Consider the following 19,906-nt stretch of genomic DNA (forward strand, 5'->3'; position numbering starts at 1 on the left):
TGAGATCCGGTCATTGCACTCCAGCCCGGGCGACAGAGCGAGACTCTGTCTCAAAAAAAAAAAAGAATCTCCCTGGCTGCTGAGGAGCAAATACTAGGATGGGTAAGGGCAGAGGCAGGAGCCAGCCATCTAGGAGAGAAGTGACAGCGACCAGGGGCCCGGGCAATAGAGCCAGAGGCAGTGAAGATGTGCTGAGGAGGTGTCAGGGCAAGAGAAAGAGGGGAGTCAAGAGTGACTCCTCCACCAGCCCACTCAACTCTTCTTGCTTCTAGGCCTTTGCCTGAGCTGTTCCTTCTGCCTGAGATGCCCTTTCCTGCCCCCTGCCTGGAAAACTCCCACTTGTGCCTCAGTCCTCAGTTTCATGCTCACTTTCTCCAGGAAGCCTTCTCCCAACTCCTCAGCTCTTCTGTTCCCCCAGTATTCCAGGCCTCCTAGCCCCTACTTGCCATACTGCTGTGAGTGGCTGTTCCTGTATCTGCCCCTCAACCTGGATGGTGAGGACAAAGAGGGCAAAGTTGTGTGTGGTATGTTAAGCCCTAAGGACTCAGCACAGAGAATGGTACATTGGGATGTTTCAATATAAAAGAATAAGGCGGGGGGCGGGGGAGAGAGAGAGAGAAAGAGAGAGAATGAGCACAGCTCCTGACTCCCTTTTGCAGCAGTGAGGCACAAACACGATGGCTTGGGCAGTGGGAGTCTCTCACGCGCTTGCCCACCCAGCCCCGGTGTGGACATTCACGCTGGACACACTGTAGCATGAAAAGTGATTTGGGAGACTTGATGCTGACCAGAGGACCGGAACTTAATTCCACTGAAGTCCTCCTGAGTGATCCCTGTTGCCTGCCGCCACTTTTCCAGGCCGACAGGGGAATAGAGAACGCACACAGAGCTCCGTGCATGAAGCAGAGCAGGGGGCAGAAGCCCAGACACAGTGCAGCTCATGGCTGAGGTACGAGCCTGGAGTCGGATTGCCTGGGATCAGGCTGTGCTCTGCCACTTTCTAGCTACATGGCTTTGTGCGAGTGACTTAACTTCTCCCAGCCTCTGTTTCCTTCTCTGGAAGGTGGGGGCAGGAATTGCATCTAATGGCAGAATGGTGGGGAGAATCAGGTGTTGATCCGTGTCAAGTGTTTACAATGGGGCCTGGTAGCAGACAGCCCTTCAGAAATGCTGGCTTTGTTTCGTAACTTTTCCATCTTCCACCCTGTGCTTCCTGAATCCTACCTAATGGAATGATTTGAGGACTGGTTGTTTTAAGTATTTCCTTTTCTTTATTCTTTGCCTTTTGCCCACCTCGAGATCTGTAGTAGAGACTGGTTGTGCACGGAGGATGTGCAGGGAAGGGAGCATGCTAGAGTTTTGGAATGAGCCCTGACGTCTGTACAAAAGCTAGCAGCATCCTCCTGTCTTCAGAAGATGACTCAGGCACTCAGAGAGGTGAAGTATCCATCAGTTGTCACACAGTGAGGAAGCAGTGGCGTCGGGATCTAAGCCCAAGTGAGCCTGGCTGAGCCATGGTACCCACCCCCCAGGCTGCTGCCCACAGGGCTGGCACCATGACTGGTGCATCACTGAGCCCAGGAGAGGGTGAGCTTTATGGCAAGGTTCTCCAGGACTAAGGAGGAAGGCTGCTCCTGGCCTTCTCCTATGCGTGTGTGTGTGTAAAGGAGGTTGTGGAAGGAGAGGAAAAGCAAATGCAGGAACTATTTGCTCTTGAGGCGACAGTAGACTCAGGGGGTGAAGGATATTAAACATCAATGGCTTAATGAGGATTATCCACAAGTGTCTCTACTTTCACCGCCCCGACTTCCCTCTGGTGAATAACAGTCAGGAGAGGCCCCTGCGCCTCTGCTCTTCCAGTGCCTGCTGACAGCCAGCCACGGGAACCATTGTACTCCCTCTCTAAGAGTCTCCCTGTATTCGAAGGTTATTGCCAAGAGTTTATAGAGACAGAGATTAGGAGAAGGAGGAAATGAAAAATGAGGATAGAGAGCAGCTGGAGTGAGGCTTTGGCCTTGGGGATGAAGAAGACGCTCACTCTCGGGCTCCCAGATTCCCGGGGTGGCAACAAATAGACTCCACCCATGTCCTCTGGCCACCATGCAAGAAGCCAGCCTGAGATGTGGTCAAGTGCTTGTGGACCCTGTGCACTGGCTATCACACACTGGGCAGGGGCTTCCCCTTAGGGCACCAGGAGTTGCTTGCACCTGCCAGTCAGACCCCTTGTGCTGCCTCGGGAAGAGGAGAAAGGGAGGAGAAGGAAAGGGAGGCTGTGGGTCCAGAGGGGAGTGTGGTGGGGCTGCAGCTTTGTGACCTGAGGGATGGGTCTCTGTTCCTCCTCCCTGTCTGGGTGGCTGGGGCTCTCTGAACTTCTGCTGCCTTCTCCATCTGAGGACGCATTGTGAGATCTACACCACAGGTTTTCTTGTTGTGAGGATGTGATGGAACATGGAAATGTCTGAGGCATAGCAGGTGCTCAGCAAATAGCCCCTTCTACTTTCCTTCTTATGTGAGAGTTTAATGAGCCAGGTGCAGGGAGAGGAGGATGCCCCAGAGAACCTGCTGCATCAGAGCTGGAGTGATGTGGTTTATCAGGAATGATGGGAGCAGAACACTTGCTCCGTACCGGCTGCTTTAAGTGCTATTGACACATCCTCCTTTCACCCTCACAAGAACTCAAGAGCCCAAGAGCCCCATGATACTGTTGTCCCCATTGTACAGATGAGCAATTAGAGGTTGACGTTGTCAGCTTGTCTAAGGTCTCCCTGATGGTGAGTGGCAGACCTGCGTCAAATTCACATCTTAAATGTCATTAAGCACAGCCTGTATATGGAGAGGCTGAGTCCCAGAGAAGGAAACCGGCCCCACCCCTCAGTGTGCGCATCTTCAAACCTGAGGAGAGGCAAGGGAGGGGGCAGAAACTTGGAGGACATGTCAACCTGACTGGATTCTAGCTAGATGACTTGCTGTGTGTCTTTAGGCAAGTTTCTCAACTCTCAAACCTCTGTTTTCTCATCTGCAAGATGGGGATAATATTAACCGACTGACTAGGTCATGAGGATTAAATCTGATGACTCTAGCTAACTGCCTGGTACAGCCAGGTGCCCACAAAATGGGTGGCCCTGCCAGACTTCCGAAATAGTTGTGCCTCCCACCACAAACTGTCTGCTATTGACTGAGAAGAGAAGCATCTTCTCTTCCAAACTCAGAGACCCCTATGTTCTGGAAGATCTTTGTAGCAGTGAGGAGTGCTACCTTCAAGCTGCTGCTGGTCCAGGCCAAGGGTATATCTAGGTGGGTCCGTCTCTCACCCAGAGTGTGTGCTAAAGCACATTGCAGCCCATATTTTGAGGGGTTTTTCCTGCTATTCATTTTGTGTTGCCGCCAGAGAAAACTAAACTACAGCTCCTGGCTGTCGGGGAAGAGCTGTGCTTCTGCCAGGGCTAGTGTGCCTGGCACCAGCTCAGGCATGTACCAGAGCTGAATGCTGTTTGCAGGCAAATGTACACACAAAAAGATTCCAGCACACGCGTGCACCAGCCAACACAGAGTTGCCACAGCACACAACACCGGGCCACGCACGTGCCTGCTGACTTGGCTGTCATCTCCCCACTGTCTTCCATGATCAGAAGACTCTCTCAGCCTCTGTCTGTCTCCGTGTCTGTCTGTGGATCAGCGTGTTTTGAGTCTGACTGTCTTCCCGGTTGGTTTCCTTTTCTCTTGCTCTGTCCTTCTCTCCTTGTGTTTCTACCCATCTCCCTATCTCTGCCACTCTCTGTCTCTGTTTTTCTTTCTCTTTCTCCCCTCCTTTGTAACACTCCCTAGGTCCGACATTGCCTCTTTCTCCATTTCTAATTCTCTCTGTTTTTCTGACTCTCTCTCTCTCTTTCTTTCTTTCTCTAACTCTTCTGTCTCTGTCCTTCCCTGTCTCCTTTTTCCTATGACACTCTCCTAGAAACGCATCAAATACTGAAGTGGCCGGATTTCAAGTGACAATCAGCACTACACCCAGAATCCGCCCCCCTCCCCAACACGGCTGCCTTCCTCCTCCACATCCCTGTCACGAAGAGAAGCCTATTGTGTCGGGCCCAGGGAGTTCGAGTTGAAGGGCCTGGGGGTCTGCGCTCTGACTGCTCTCAGCCACTTCCCCATTGGCTCCCAGCAGCCTGTGCTCAGCAAGGGCTGAGCGACAGGGGAGGCTCTCGTCCATAAAAGAGGGGAAGAGGCACCAGAACTGCCATTCGAAGGGGCTTTGGTGGTGTTCACAGCTGCCTATTTAGCACCTCCTCCCAAGCCGGAGTCAGGGAGGCCCCTGAGCCTCGGACCGGCCACCTGCCACCTCCAACCTGCTCAGCCAGAAGCTGCCCAGGGACAAAGCAGAGCACAGGTAATATCCAGAGGGGGCACTGGAATTCTGTCTCTTGGTTTTATTTGCTTATTCCTGGTCCTCTGGACCTAGAGATGGTGGGAGCTCGGGCTGGGGATTTTAGATTTGGGTCTGATTATCTAGCAAAGGAGCAAAGGTAGTTACGTTTTTGAGGCTAGTTCACAAAAGCCAGACCAGTGAGAGACTGCTCTTTGGAATCTCCCTTTCTGCACAGTCCTAGCTTAAACAGGTGGTAAGCTGTCTCCCAAGAGGACCACCCTATGGCTTTAGCTCCAGGGTCTCCTTCCCCTTGCAGTCTCCCACACGGCAGTTCCCATGCCATTCCCAGGATCTGGGGGGAATGGGACACCCTGGGTGGGAGAAGTGAGAGGTTTCACTAATCAGGGTGATTTTAAAGGTCAATGAGTCTCACTGGACTTAGAGAACAAGGGCTTGGGGACATTAATGAGATCCAAGGCTCTGGCATTTATCACATAACATGTACATCAATGTGCGGCCAGTTTCGGCCTTTTCATTCTTTTTGGATTGTGTTTAATTGCTGACAGTGTGCTGTTTTGAGTGGCTTCTTTCGATGGAATTTGATACAGGATGAAGTTTGGGGGTGTTTCGTTGGAAGGGAATGGGAAAAGGGAGTGACAACAAGCCAGGAGGCCCAGGCTTAGCAGGCGTTTTCTTGTCAATTTTACTTGGAAAGGACTTGTTGCTCCCCTATTAATTACAGCCAGAGGAGTCTAAGGCCAAGAGGAAGCTCGAAGGGAAAGCCATCTGCTCACTGGTCCAGAGATCCATATTCAGAAAAGTACCGAGTCTCAAAGTTTGATTCTAGCAAAAAGCTGATGAGCTTCGGGAAAAAAAGGAAAAAAAAAAAAAAGGAAGAAAGAAAGAAAGAAAAAAAAAACCCTGCTGACTACTCCAAGGTTGAAGAGTAAATTCTGCAACTGCTTACTTTTTTCTGGGGATCCAAGAATCCCTCCAAGCTCTACAAACATTACTTAATTAAGTCTCCAGGCTTCCCAGGGGAAACAAGCTCTTTCGATTATTGGATCTGATTTCAGTTCCCCTCCCACAGACTGAAAGTCTTCATTATCATCTTTCTTCCAAGGGTTGCTGAAATATACAAGGCTTGCCTTTCTAATTTGACAGGCATCCCAGTTGAGATCCATTGCAAAGCACTGCAGAGTGGTCGATCCTCTTCTGTTCTTTCTCACCCCAGGCCTCACTGCCACCCTGCTGTGGCACCTTCCTTCTCTTTTCCCCTCCTCTTCTCCTCCCAGTCCTACCACACCTTGCCTTTGTTCTATTTTTGCAGGTCATTTATCTCCAGGCTTTGAGATCTGCGTGGGGGGAGCTGTTGCAGCAGCCCAAGCCGGTGAGTTAGCTGCCTGGGGGTGGTTTGCGTTCACTGACAGGATCTCAAGCCCACTGCTTTGCCCCAGCTGTGACAGGTGGCAGGCAAATCCTATGTCTCTGTCGGCAGCTGGGAGGGGGATGTCACACTGGTTCCCGAGGCTCTGTGGCAGAAGGCAGCACATTTTAAGGGAGCAGGCAAAGGGATCAGCTCTGGGGCTATTTGAGACATTTGCGATCTTAAAACACGTGGAAGGAGTTAAGGGTTCTTGAAGTAACTCCTGGGAGCCAGGAATTTTCCACCTGTCATCTACACGTGTGTCTCACAACACCTGAAACAGTGCTGGGCTGAAATCCCAGATCCTACCACTCACTTACTGTGTGACTTTGGAACAGTAGCAGTCCCTCCCTGAGTCTCACTTTCCTTACCTGTATGATGAGAATAATAATAATATTCACCTCCTAAGGTTATTGCAAGCCTCAACAGGATACAGCAATATGCCTGGCATCCAGTAGGTGCTCAATAAATACTGGTATGACTGCTCAGATTTTCACTGTTGCAAAGTGGTGAGGTTGGACCTTTCTCTCTATCGATTATCATATCGCTGATATCCCACTCCATCATGCTGTGTGCTACGTCCAGGAAATATGATCTAACGTCTAAAATTGTCATCTGCGGGGCTGGTGCTCCTTTCCCCTCTCCATCCCAACAGAAGACTTTTTATTCCATCTGCTGCATCAGGATCATGAAGTCTCTTTTTGATCGATACTCCCTCACTCCCCCTCCCACTACCCACCTCCTTGGGTCATTCCTGCACAATTGTTGTATTTATTAGGTCTCTTCCATCATGGTAAGGAGATCAATAGTTACTGGTTCGATTTCAATGCATGCCTGAGAAAGTGTGGTTACACAGCTGATTTCTCTCACCGTATTCACTCATCTCAGCCCATGATTGTTGGCTAATCTTGCTGGGTCTGACAAAGTGATAAACCTGTTTCACTGAGACAGAGCTGGCCACTGTGGTAGGCAGTAAACATCGGCTGGAGACACCCAGGTAAGCCCAGGATCAGACGCTCGATAAGGAGTGAGGTCTGTTAGTGCTTTGAAGCACAGCCTCATCAGTCCCTCCCAGGCTGGATCCAAACTGATGCTTCTGGCAGGAGGACAATGGCCCAGGTCCATGAGGCACATGGCTTAGCTCAGGGGGCTCCTCCCGGAGTCCATCCAGGTCATCCCACTGGCCAGAGCGGTTGGCCACAAGCTGCAGACATATGCACCGAGGCAATCTGTTGATGCATTGGCTTGAACTGCCATTTGGTCCCTGTCCTATTCCTGGACAATTTGATTTAACTTGACAACGGTTTACTGAGCAGTTATTATGTGGCAGGGTCTCTTGCCCACTGGTCCCTAGGAACAAAGGGCAGACTCAGAGAGCAGCAGGAGGGAGAGAACTGGTGTTTGTGATTCACACAATAGGTCAGCATCCTGAATCAAAATCTTCTTTCCCTCCCCACTTCTCTCTCTTATTTTGTTCACTTCCCTTCTCTCTTTTCCCTCTTCTTCCCCTCCTCCTCATCCCCTCCCCTTCTATTCCTGTTTGTCCTCTCCCCATCTATATGTCTCATCTTGTTTTTTTCTTCCCACATGGTCCTCCCCCTCTCTCTGCTTTTTCCTGGTGCCTTGGTGTCTTTTTCTGTGTGTGCAGGTCTCACCTCTGCCATTCTTTTGGGCCCATGTCTTTTTCTCTGTGTCTCTGTCTCTAACTCTTTTTATGTCTCTCTCTCTCTGTGTCTCTTCATCTCCATATCTCTCTGGCTCATTCTCTTTTTGCCTTTCTCCCCATCCCTTAATTGCACCAGAAAACAAAAAGGGTGGCGGTTCCATGCAGCCTTGCTCTTGAAAAACATTCTTTTAAATATGCAGTGAGTGATCCCACCAGGACCATCGCCTGCAAGGCCGTCTTTCCCTCTAGTCTCTGCACAGCAAATGCAGCTGACCACCAAATGGGACCCTCATCCAATTCTGTGCTTGGATCTTTGCCAGGCTAAAGGGTGGGTTTACTTTCTGTTCAGAACCCAGGCCTCCTTCTCATTGATCATTCGTCTTTTGTTATGATGCTAACACCTAACAAGCGGCACCACTGTTTCAAGTTCAGGGGCTCCCTTTGCCAACCTCCTGGAGACCCACAAGGGTGAACTTTAGACTTTTGAGTGTGGGGTAAAAATTCCTGAAATGGTTTCAACATCAGGAGTGTGAGAGTTTGGGAGGTTATCCGAAAGACACTTGATACATATTTAGGCCTCAGGATGGTTTGTGGCATGGAGTCAGCAGACTGACTTTGAAATCTTATTCTGCTGTTTCCTTGCTTCTTGGTCTTGGCCCAGTCTTTTAGACTCTCTGAGCCTCTGTTTTCCCCATCTGGAAATGGAACTCATAGTTCCCAACCCATTGGATTCTCTTCAAGAGAAGAGAGAAATAATTGAGATAAAGTGGATAGCAAAGAGCTTGTCCCTTCTCAGAGTTACACCCTAAATGGGGAATGCGATGGACTCAGAGTCCCAGTTCTGCCATGCTCTGTGGCCGCCGAGAGGTACTTTATCACTTGGTCCTCACCTTCCCATCCGGATCCCAAGCCTGTAATGTGAGCCCCTGCCCCGAAGCGTCCACAGGAGGCAGCTGGAGTGCACGGTGCTTGGTGCAGAGCAGCGTCTCAGTCCTTGCTGGCTGTTAGGATGGTTGTCATTGCTGGGTCATTGAAACAATGCCATCTCTTTAGTGGGAGTCATGGTTCGGGTGTGGGAGGCTGGAGTTCTGTTTCCATTTCCCTCCTGACTCATGATGTGACCTTAAACAAGTGACTTCATTTCTACCTTTTCCCATTTCCTCTTTCATCAAATACGGATAATCATATGCACTAAAGTGCTCACAGAGATAATTGCGATGTTAAATCAAGCCATTATTATTCCGTGCTGGCTTTTTAAATAAAAATGCTTGCGGCTCCTCTGAGCCCTCAGCTGACTACAATATAGAAATATCATTGAGGAGCCAAGAGGTCAAAAAGATCGTTCCCTTTCGAGGAACTCTGGGCCCTGGGTGAAGAGAGGGTCTGCTTTGTGCTGGCCCTTTAAGCGGTGCTGTCTCAGTGCAGGAAGATGATACACCCCATTCACAGATGAGAAGACTGAGGCTTGTGAGGCTTGTGGAGGAGGTGGTACCAAATGACCACAGAGCCCATGCCTTTCCCTCTCAAGGGAAAGGAAAATCCCAAGGCAAGCCTCCCCAGGTCCTCTCAGTATTTGCCAGGAGAGCAGCCCAGGCAACTAGAAAGGGCTCAGGGCTGAAGAACGGGGCCAGTTGCTTCCTGCCTTTTCCATCGGGAAACCCACCTGACCTCCTGGTAAGAGATCCATCCACTAGCAAGACATAAAAAATGTTTTATTATTTGAGAATATGTTCACATGCCTGAGGACTCAAGAAAGTTAGCTTAAAACTATTAGAATCATAAAATGTTTATAAAACCAGTGAAAGTACGGTCAGCAAACCTTGTCTGTAAAGGACCAAAGAGTAAATATTTTGGGCTTTCTGGGCCCTACAGTCCCTGTTTCAACAATTAACACGGCTTTTGCAGCATGAAAACAACCACAGACATAGATGCAAACAAAGGGGCATGGGTGTTGCATTAGCCAAGGTTCTCCAGGGAGGCAGAACCAACAAGGTGTGCCTATCCACAGAGAGAGATTTACGGAAGGAATCGGCTGATGCAATTAGGGAGGCTGGTGAGTCTGAAACAACCCCTCCTGTTAGGGGAGAATCACTCCACTGCCCCAGCAGCCCCTCTTTCCCCTACTGGGCTGTTACAAAGCACCTGAGGTAGCGGCTGAGATAAAGCTTTACAAACTGCCAAGTGCAAAGGACTGCTTTGTGCGGCCTCCGGGTCCTCGGCCAAGTCTGTGAAAGAAGACCATGCAGGCCCTCCATCAGGGTCAGACGCTGACATCACACCTCCCACTTACCGTGGGGGCTTGCTTCCCACTTCTCATCCCGATGATCGACAAAGTTCCTTTCCTCCTTGGCCCATCCCTAAGCAGACATGATAGGCAGGCAGGGCTCTCTCTTATGTATGACTGCCCAGCTCCATTCCTTGGCAAATCCCCATCAGAAAGGTCGAAATGCTTCCCCCGGGGCCCATCTGATGTTGTTTATCCTATAAAAGGAAGGAAATAGGATCACCTATGAAATTGTGAGGGCGAATGTGTCTCTACTAGAGCCGCCTTTTAACCCAGAGGGATCTGGACAGGAGCCCAACTCCCCCATTCATGAATCCAGGTGAACTTGGATGAGCAAGTTCCCCTTTCTCAGCCTCAGTCTGCTCCTCTGTAAAATGGGTATTAAAAAACCACGCACCTCTGGGGTTGCTGTGAGGATTGGCGCTAATATGTACAAAGCAGTAATGCACAACCTGGCTCCCAGTAGGCTCCTAAGAATTGGTGACTGTTGCTGGGCTGACAGGATCATGGATGAAGGGCACTCAGCCCAGACTAACACCGAGCAGGCCCTCCGTCCGCGGCAGTGAGTCATGCAGCAGCATTTTTCATTTCTGCAGTGTGCCAAGCTCTTTATGATCTCTCCTTTTTGCCCTCTTCTTTTCCTATCTCCTACAGCTCCAGTAAGACGAGACTGGAGCCTTCATACTCCACTCTCCAAAGCACCTACTATGTGCCAGGTACTTCAAGCACATGCCAGGTGCTTCACATGTGATCATTTATTTAATTCCTATGCTCATGCGCTGAAGCATTATTATTAGCCCCATTTTGTAGCTGAGAAAACTGAGGCACAGTAAAGCTAAGTCATTTTCCTAAAGTGGTGGTAAGTGGTGGGCTGAGACCTGAGCCCACGTTACTGACCATTTGCTGATCCTGCTTCGGGGTCAGGAAAGCATTTGTGGTCCCACCTCTCCTTTCTCACCAGCTGTGTCCTCGCCACCCCATGCTGTTTCTCCAAGTTAGAGTGGGTAATTCAGGGGCTGCAGACTCACACGTCTGTCAGGTACTCGGCAGTGAGGGAAGCCCTGGGTGGTTCTGTGGGTGGTGATGGGCAGTATGGCTCTTCCTCTGTGACTGTTGCCATATTGAAATACAGGCTCAATGTCCCCAGGCCTTTTGTTTTTTCAAGACAAATTGAAAATTGAGATTTTTTTAAAATGTAAAATTTCCTAATTTTAAAATATTGCTGGTTTATTTTCATAACTAATTGGTGTGCAGCTCCTGCTCATTCTAGCCCTATATGAAGTACTGGGACACCATTCATTCATTCATTGATTCATTCATCAATCACTCAAACTTCCTTAGTCTTCCAGTCACATTTAGATCAAATGCAAACTCTCCCTTGGCCTGTGAGAGCTGGCATTATCCGTCCTCTGCCCACCTCTTTGCTTTTCAACCCCAGTCTCTCCCCTTATGTCCCTTCATCCACCTTGGCCTCTTTGTCATCCTCAAGCACAATACACTCGCACCTCAACGACCCCCCAACCCGCCCATAAGGGACTCAGACAGGTAAGTGGTCATTTTGTGATGGAGCCAGCATAGGAGGCTGTGGGATCTCAAAGGAGGGAACTAATCCAGACACACTTCCTGGAAGAGGCAACTGAGGCTGAGTTTTGAATAATGAATAAGAATTAACCAGGTCAAAGCGTGATGGGAGTGGATGAGTGGGGTGACAGAGATGTTCCTGGCGGAGGAAACCCTGTGTGCAAAGGCTTGGAGGGCGGGGTGCATGGAGCATTTGTTTTGAAATTGCAGGTGGTTTGGTCAAGCCCAGGACAGGCAGAACTCACATCCAATCTGTCTGGGTGCTGTATACTTGCTGGGATACCTTGGACAAACTATGTGATCTTTCTGTGTCTCAATTTTCTCATCCATGAATGGGGAGAATATTAGTCCCAGCCTTATGGAGTTGTCATAAGGACCCCCTTCCAATAAGACACACACAGTTCTGAGCACACGGGCAGGCACGCAGGGAGCACTAGCAAATGTCAGCTGTCGGTATTAGGAGAGCCTGGGGGTGCTAGTGACGGGGACAAGCTTCCTCTGGAAGCCAGAGGACACAGGGCAGAGGTGCAGTCAGATCTGCATTTCAGAAGGGTCCTCCAGCTGCTGCGTGGAAAGTGTCTATGAGGGAAAGATTGGAGGCTACTCCAGAACCAGGTGGAGGTTGAAATGGACCCTGGAGGGAGAAGCTGGAGGCTGGAGATGAGGGGACTGAAGGGGCCCGGGAAGTATACAGCAGTTACGAAGGTACCTCTGGAGCCAGACAGCCTGGTACGAATCCCAGCTTTGCCACTTACTCACTGTAGAATCTTGGCAGGCTCTAGAATCTTAACTCAGTTTCCTCATCTGTAAAGTGGGCATGACAATAGCACCGATGCTGTAGAGTTTCTGTGAATACGTGTGAGTTAATCCACGAGAATTGCTCAGAACATTGTGAGTACTTAATTACCATCAGATCAACCAGAATTATCAATAAATGTAAAGTTAGTGGATGAAAGACAAGGATGCCAACACTATTTTTGCCTGAGACAAAGAGATCTTAAAGTGAGTCCCCTACCTTAGCAGCTGAGCTGTGTGGGAAGCCTTCAGCCAGGAGTTAGATGGTGTGGTAGGCACCCCCTCCCCAGTAGGTTAATTCACTGCTGATCTTCTAACAGGTCAGCCCGCCATCGCTGATATCAGAGAAAACATGAGCTGCCTGCTCTGTCCGGCTCACTGGTAGGGAAACGTAATCCGCTCCACAGCTGATAGAGCATGAGAGAAACTCAAGGGGAAGAGAAAGACACAGGATGGACACAAGTCCGCTTCCCTGACTTTTCCACTGAGCCTCCCTGGTTCAGGGGAGCAGACCTTGCCAGCCTCAAGCAAGGCACATGGACCTGAGCTTGTGCCTTGAATTGCTGTGTGACCTCAGGAGATTTACTAAGCCTCTCTGAGCACCAGTTTTCTTGTCTATAAAGTGGGGGCTTTGTATATAAAGTCCCTTGGATCTCACGGAGGGCGCAGCTGTTAATGAATTGAAATTGCTCTAGAAATTGTAGTCATTGAGTGTAGGGGGTCAAACAGAACAGGCCTTGCACTCCAGCCTCACTATCGAGGTAGGACATGGGCAATTCACCAGACCAGAAGTGGCCACTTTCCTGAAGGAATAAATGAGGTGATGAATTGAAAAACAGTGCAGTAAGGGTTTGAGAAATGGCGACTGGGATCACTATTAAGCATGCTCCGGTGGGAGAGCCTACTGCACGCTTTAACGTGGAGACCCTGCTTTGGCTACAGCATGGGGTTCTAGGGCCCAGGGAGTGGAAGCTTCGAAACACCCTGAACACCTGAGCAAACAAGGCAGTTTGCAGGGATGGGGAAGTTGGAGGAAAAGAGGACAGACATTTCTGAGAGTAGATTGTTGGTGTCGGGTTACAAAGACCATGCTGGGCCAAGTGTGAAGCCCCTGACCAGGGTGGGGTGGGTGTCTTAGGGGAACTAGGCACTTCCAGTTGAAAGAACTGTACTGTGCCCTCATAAATCAAATATAAAGGCCCTGAGTCTTGAGATCTGATTTATAAAGGGCTGACTATGAAACAGACAACCTTTTTTTTTTTCTTTTGAGATGGAGTCTCACTGTGTTGCCCAGTCTGGGGTGCAGTGGCACGATCTCTGCTCACTGCAACCTCTACCTCCTGAGTTCAAGTGATTCTTCTGCCTCAGTCTCCTGAGTAGATGGGGCTACAGGTGCGTGTCACTCTTCCCAGCTAATTTTTGTATTTTTAAAGGAGATGGGATTTCACTATGTTGGCCAGGCTGGTCTGGAACTCCTGACCTCAAGTGATCTGCCTGTCTCAGCCTCTCAGAGTGCTGGATTTACAGGTGTGAGCCACCATTCCTAGCAAAACAGACAACTTTTAACAGAGTATTTATGAAGCATTAATTCATCTGCCAGGAATTTATTGAGGACCTGTGATGTGCTGACCAGGGTTTTAGGAGCTAGTATACAGCAGAGAATAAGACAGGGTCTGTGCCCTCAAGAAGCTAACATTCTATTGGGGAGGTGATAACCACGACGTACACACCACCAACAACAACCAAACATCAAATACATAGGAGACTGTGAGGTGGGAGTGTTCTGATGCAAACAAAGGGTGATGGAAGAGAGAGGCCAAAGAAGCCTCATTAGACACATAGTGATCAGTAAATGCCTCTCTGCCAGTATGACAACTAATTTAATGACAAAGAAGGAGCTAGTGATGTAGAAGTCTGAGGTCAAAATACTGCAGCAGAAGAACAGAAAGTGCAAAGGCCCTGAGGTAGGAGCAAGCTTGGCATATTTGAGGAACAGAGTGACCACTTCAGAGAAAAAGACAAGACATGGAACCAGAGCCTGAAGACTTGCATAGACTATTTTCATGGAAGAGGCACACACTGCTGGGGGAATAGAAAGGAGGAGCATCTCATCTAGCCTAGGCAATCAGGGAGAGCTGCCTGGAGGAAGCAATATCTAATCCAGGACCTAAATGACAGGTAACAGAAGAGGAGATGAAGGGTTCTCCAGGCAGAGGGAACAGCATGTGCAAAGGCCTGGGGGTGGGTCAGAGCCTGATGCATTCATTAAAGGGATTGCAAGAAGCTGATGTGGTTGAAGCCCAGAGCTGAAGAGTGGGACTGCAGGAATGGGACTGAGGGTACCCTGACATTTAGGCAGAAGGGCCAGGCCTGACCCCACCCAATGGGTCTGTTCACAGAATTGATATTGCCAGGAAGAGCATTTCAGAATGAGAAGGAGGAATCAAAGAAGGAACTGGAGGCAGGCGAGGAGGCCAGCAGGGAGAGGGAGTAAAGGTGGAGCCGTGGCTGAGATCAGTGACAGTACCAGAGTGGGAGAGAAAAATTCTGGAGCCCTCACAAAGCTGAAAGGACTGATGTGGGACAGCCTGGGACACAGGGACAAAGACCTCGGAGAACTCAGAAAAGCATTTAACTAAGTATCTTCTGGCTTGGCAGGTGGCCAAAGTGGGTTTTGAAGTCTGAAAGACCCAGAGCAAGTCGTGGCTTGTCCACTTCCTAGCTGTGTGCAACCACTTCCCTGCTCTGAGCTTCAACTTCCCCATCTGTTGAATGAAACTGGCACACAGCCCACATTGAAGAAGTATTGTGCAGATTGGAAGTTAATGTACGGGAAAGCTCTGGGTATACAGTAGGCGCTTATTCCCTTCCTTGACCCTTGGCTTTGGGCCTCCACTTTACTTCCCTGGGCCTGTTTTCTTGACGGTAGAATGGGAATCAGAATGCTTTGCAGTGCTGTGGGCAGGAGTTAAAGAGATGAATTTGTGGGCTCAGAACACAACCCGCAGAGGGGTGATCACAGATTTCATTATCTTCTCTTTCTTCCTCCCCAGCAGGAATTGCTGAGACAGGATGACCTGGCAGGGGCTGGTGCTGGCTGCCTGCGTCCTCGTGTTCCCCTCTGCCACAGCAGACTGCCTGTCGCGGTGCTCCTTGTGTGCGGTAAAGACCCAGGATGGGCCCAAACCCATCAACCCCCTGGTAGGTTTCAGGCAAGGTTCTTCCATGCCCAGGTCCTAGGGCCTGGGTGAGGGAGCCCAGAGAGGGGATGTTGCAGGCCTTGGCAGCTGTGTGCTGTCCTGTAGATCCATCCCACCAGTGCAGGGTGGCGGGCGTCCTGCCCTGTAGGTGGCCTGGACACCAGAGGCTGCTGTTTTCCATCTCCTATCCCCACTCCAGACCTCACCACCATGGGTTCACTCAGGCCGGGACAAGAGACTCAGGTGTCCAGGGAGAGTGAGGCCTGGCAACAGGGAGTGTCATTGCTGAGGTGGTGCTGACTTTGGCGGTCAGCAGCTCGAGATTGACTTTTTAGGGCTTCTATTCCCGGGCTGATGAGCACCTCCAAATCTAGACAGTTCCATGAGAGGAGCTGTCTCCACCACCCCTAAATGCAAAGATCTGGCTGACAGAATCAAAGCTTTGACCCCTCTCCTGGGCCTTAGCCCCTCTTGGCCCCACCTTGTTGGCTTTGCTTTGAGTTAAGCTCCCCGACGTGTCTCTCCCATGACAGCAGAAAGGCTGGAGTAGAGGTACCGAGGACATGGGGACAGAACACAGACTTTGATTCTGCCCCTTTCTAGCTCCATGACCTTGGAACCCCCTCTCTAAGCCTAGGTTTCTTCATCTGCAAAATTGAGGTGATTCCATGAGATAGTGAAAGAAGTTATTTATTTATTTACTTTTTCCGAGACAGGGTCTCACTCAGTAGCTCAGACTTGAGTGCAGTGGCACGATGTCGGCTCACTGAAATCTCTGCCTCCCGAATTCAAATGATTCTCCTGCCTCAGCCTCCTGAGTAGCTGGGACTATGGGCACCCACTACCACACCTGGCTAATTGTTGTATTTTTAGTAGAGACAGGGGTTCACCATGTTGGTCAGGCTGGTCTTAGACTCTTGACCTCAAGTGATTTCCCACCTCAGCCTCCCAAAGTGCTGGGATTACAGGCGTGCGCTATCATACCTAGCCAGAAGTTATTTATTTATTTATTTATTTATTTATTTATGTTTGTTTGTTTGTTTGTTTGTTTGTTTGTTTGAGACAGAGTCTTGCTCTGTTGCCCAGGCTGGAGTGCAGTGGCACTATCACAGCTCACTGCAAGCTCCGCCTCCTAGGTTCAAGTGATTCTCGTACATCAGCTTCCCGAGTAGCTGAGACTACAGGTGCACACCACCACACCCAGCTAATTTTTGTATGTTTAGTAGAGATGAGGTTTTGCCATGTCCACCAGGCTGGTCTCAAACTCCTGGTCTCAAGTGATCTGCCCGCCTTGGTCTCCCAAAGTGCTGGGATTACAGGTGTGAGCCACTGCACCTGGCAAAATAAGTTATTTAATACATAATTCTAGTCACTGAGAGATGCACACAATGGGCCATGCCCAATCTCAAAGAGCACCGTGTTTAAGCATGAAGACTCATGGCATTGGACGGCCTGGGTTCAAGTTTCAGTATTCTTTGCTGTTGTCATCGTCATTATGATTGAATGCTCCCAATGGCCCTATGACGTGATGCCATTGCCCCCCACCCCAAGCCTGATGAACCTTCTTGTGTCCTCTCCTGTGTGTTCTCTGCCATTCTGCACTTCTCTGTCCTACTTTACCAAGAGTTAGCAGCGTGCTTCACACCTGCAGAAGCCTGGGAGAGAATTTGTATTTTTAATGGAGGTGGGGTTTCCTGTCCAGGAGTCAGACGTGGAAGGGGAAGGGTGAGCACCCGGAACACTCCGGGAAGATCTTACTTCCAATTCTGGCCATTGCCACCCTCAGCCATGTGTCCTGGGTCTAAAGTCATTTCACCTCTCCAAGTCTGTCTTCTCTTTCTCACAGGCACAAAGTCCCCTACCTTTATGCACCACTAGGAGTATGAACATGGGTAGCCCAGGGCTTAGCAGTGGTGCTCATTTTTATTTTGTCAGACACTGGACAGGGGAGCCTGGGGCAGAGCAGTGCGTGTGTTTTGATCATTTGCCACTGTGGTCTTTTTGGGTCTTTTGCAGATTTGCTCCCTGCAATGCCAGGCTGCCCTGCTGCCCTCTGATGAATGGGAGAGATGCCAGAGCTTTCTGTCTTTTTTCATCCCCTCCGCCCTTGGGCTTAATGACAAGGGGGACTTGGGGAGCAAGTCGGTTGGGGAAGGGCCCTACAGTGAGCTGGCCAAGCTCTCTGGGTCCTTCCTGAAGGAGCTGGAGAAAAGCAAGTTTCTCCCAGGTATCTCAACAAAGGAGAACACTCTGAGCAAGACCCTGGAGGAGAAGCTCAGGGGTCTCTCTGGCGGGTTTGGGGAGGGAGCAGAGTCTGAGCTGATGAGGGATGCCCAGCTGAACAATGGCGCCATGGAGACTGGCACACTCAATTTCGCTGAGGAGGACCCCAAGGAGCAGGTCAAACGCTATGGGGGCTTTTTGCGCAAATACCCCAAGAGGAGCTCAGAGGTGGCTGGGGAGGGGGATGGTGATAGCATGGGCCACGAGGACCTGTACAAACGCTATGGGGGCTTCTTGCGGCGCATTCGTCCCAAGCTCAAGTGGGACAACCAGAAGCGCTATGGCGGTTTTCTCCGGCGCCAGTTCAAGGTGGTGACACGGTCTCAGGAAGATCCGAATGCTTACTCTGGAGAGCTTTTTGATGCATAAGCACCTCTCATCATGGAGTAGAGTCAGGAGCATCCCCTGACACCTTTTCAGGTTGGAGTGCACTCATTCATCCTCCTGTATGTGCCCCTTCCCCATGCTCAGCTCAGCACTGTGTACAAAATATCCAAGCCCAGCCTATCTCTCTTCTGCCTGGGAGTACGGGATTTCTCTGGGGTCTGTGATGGGGAAGGGTGGATGTCCCTTCCCCACAACAGGCTTAGTGCTTGGCTCAGATGACTAAACTCTAAAACTACCAGCAGCAGCAGCAGCTTGTGATCTCAGTCCTTCCAACCTGTTCACGTGACTCCTCAATTCCAGGGAACCACAGCGACGTGTTCTTTGTACCTGTAGGTCTAGGATCTCCAAACTTAACCAATCACATGCCCCTCTCAGAAGAAATATGAGCATGCTCCCTCATGCAGATAGTATATGCATCATAAACAAAGAGTAGAGCTTTAACATAAGATAAATAATCATACACAGAAATCCTGACATTATATTCCCAAATCTCAAAAGATCTCCTGTGCACCCCACTTCGGAGACGATGCTTTAGGTACAAAGCTTAAACACTGCCTTATATTGGATCAGGAACCCTTACAGCAGAGGGTCCACTCTTCTAGTGGGTTTAATGTTTAGTCAGTGTACTCTGAGTCTTCATTTTTCAGAAAAGCACCTCTTGAAGAGCTGACTTCCTGAACTCCCAGTCATGTTGGTACTCCTTATAGAAGGGAGTGAAAACCCCTTTAGGAAATGATTGAGAGCAGCCTCTTGAATGCTTAAATGATCAAGGAGGGAGCAAGGCAAACCAATTTGTTCTGTGCAACAAACTCAAAATGTGGACCAGTTCCCTCAGCCCTCATTAAACTAATTAAACTGATCGGTATCATGCTTCTACTCCATGGTGAACTGAAGCAGAGTCAAGTTGATGAAGTTAAGCACGACCATGTTCTTGAGCAGCTGAATTGGCTGCCAAGAGTCCAAGCCATCTGGCCCAACATATGCACTGGGCATTGGGTAAGGGACTCCAGAAGCAGCAGCTAGAAAGAGAAAAAGGCTCTCTTCAGTCCCCATGATGCTTCTTTCCTCTTAATGTCTCAAAATAAAACCAGAAAGAGGAATAAAATGATTAAGTGCTTGAGGCCAAATGAGTTCCCTTGATTCAAATAACCCTGATTCACAGACAGAGACCTCCCGATGTCTTGGTTTCAATCAAAGCCCTCTCTCTCTGTCTCTCTCTCTCCTTTGCTCTCTCATTCCCAGGCACTCTTTTTTGGTTTGTGGGTCCAGGAGGTGGGGCTGGATAGGAGAGAAAATAGGCTTGAGTTTGGATAATTTGTATAAGATGCTGCTGAACACATCTCTTCATGTGCAGTCCCCAGGTATCTGATGATGTTCTGAAATGGATAGATTGTTTTAGAGTTATTTTGTGTGCTTTAAAAAAATCCCATTTATGCAATTTACTTGGAATTTGCTTAGCCTTTAATAGGCCTGTGTAATTTCCTGCTCCTCCAGTACAATAAATAAAAGAAAGATGTTGATGACTTGGTGGGTGTGTGTGTATGTGCACGTGCACATGTGTGTGAGCCTCAGTCCTCAGAGAGAAAAAAAATTGCAGAGAAGAGTGCTGGAAATAAAGAAGAGTTACACACACACACACACACACACACACACACACCCAGGTTGGAAAACCAAGTGTGAGATAACAGAAAGAGCAAAAACTGTGGAGTGTCACAGCTTTAAATTGGAACATTGGATCTGTGCGACCTTGAGTAAGCCATTTGGTTTCTCTCAGCCTTAGTTCCTGCCTCCATAAAATAAAGACTAATAGTGCCAATTTTGTAGAGTCGCTGTGAGGATTAGATGAGCTCATATATGCAAAGATCCTGGTACAGAGTAGGTGCTCAGTAAGTGAGTTTTCTTTCCTACATTGTCTTAA

At 49.4% G+C, this 19,906-nt stretch overlaps 1 protein-coding gene and 1 long non-coding RNA gene across 5 annotated transcripts in view; one reads left to right on the top strand and one right to left on the bottom strand.

Annotated features, from left to right (window-relative positions):
• LOC105512772 overlaps positions 1 to 19,906 on the bottom strand; it is a 62,659-nt gene that overhangs the window by 10,029 nt on the left and 32,724 nt on the right. The window lies entirely within an intron of this gene.
• Positions 3,542 to 19,511, top strand: PDYN (prodynorphin). 4 transcript variants are annotated; one of them, XM_011943366.1, is made up of 4 exons: positions 4,558 to 4,619; positions 5,697 to 5,756; positions 15,172 to 15,319; positions 17,335 to 19,511. In XM_011943366.1, the coding sequence occupies exons 3-4, from the start codon at positions 15,191 to 15,193 to the stop codon at positions 17,968 to 17,970; spliced, it is 765 nt and encodes a 254-aa protein (XP_011798756.1). In that variant the 5' UTR covers positions 4,558 to 4,619; positions 5,697 to 5,756; positions 15,172 to 15,190; the 3' UTR covers positions 17,971 to 19,511. The 4 variants fall into 4 exon arrangements, with proteins under 4 accessions (XP_011798757.1, XP_011798756.1, XP_011798755.1 ...); XM_011943367.1 differs by lacking the exons at positions 4,558 to 4,619; positions 5,697 to 5,756 and adding an exon at positions 3,542 to 4,387; XM_011943365.1 differs by lacking the exon at positions 4,558 to 4,619 and having other exon boundaries at positions 5,533 to 5,756.

The sequence above is a fragment of the Colobus angolensis genome, unplaced genomic scaffold, assembly GCF_000951035.1.
Source record: "Colobus angolensis palliatus isolate OR3802 unplaced genomic scaffold, Cang.pa_1.0 Scaffold219, whole genome shotgun sequence".
NCBI classification, from domain to species: domain Eukaryota; kingdom Metazoa; phylum Chordata; class Mammalia; order Primates; family Cercopithecidae; genus Colobus; species Colobus angolensis.

What these genes read in the sequence shown, in the direction of transcription:
- PDYN (XM_011943367.1), top strand. Translation starts at nt 15,191, where the DNA reads ATGACCTGGCAGGGGCTGGTGCTGGCTGCCTGCGTCCTCGTGTTCCCC. An exon ending in CCAAACCCATCAACCCCCTG is followed by an intron (nt 15,320 to 17,334) that starts GTAGGTTTCAGG and finishes GGTCTTTTGCAG; the next exon opens with ATTTGCTCCCTGCAATGCCA.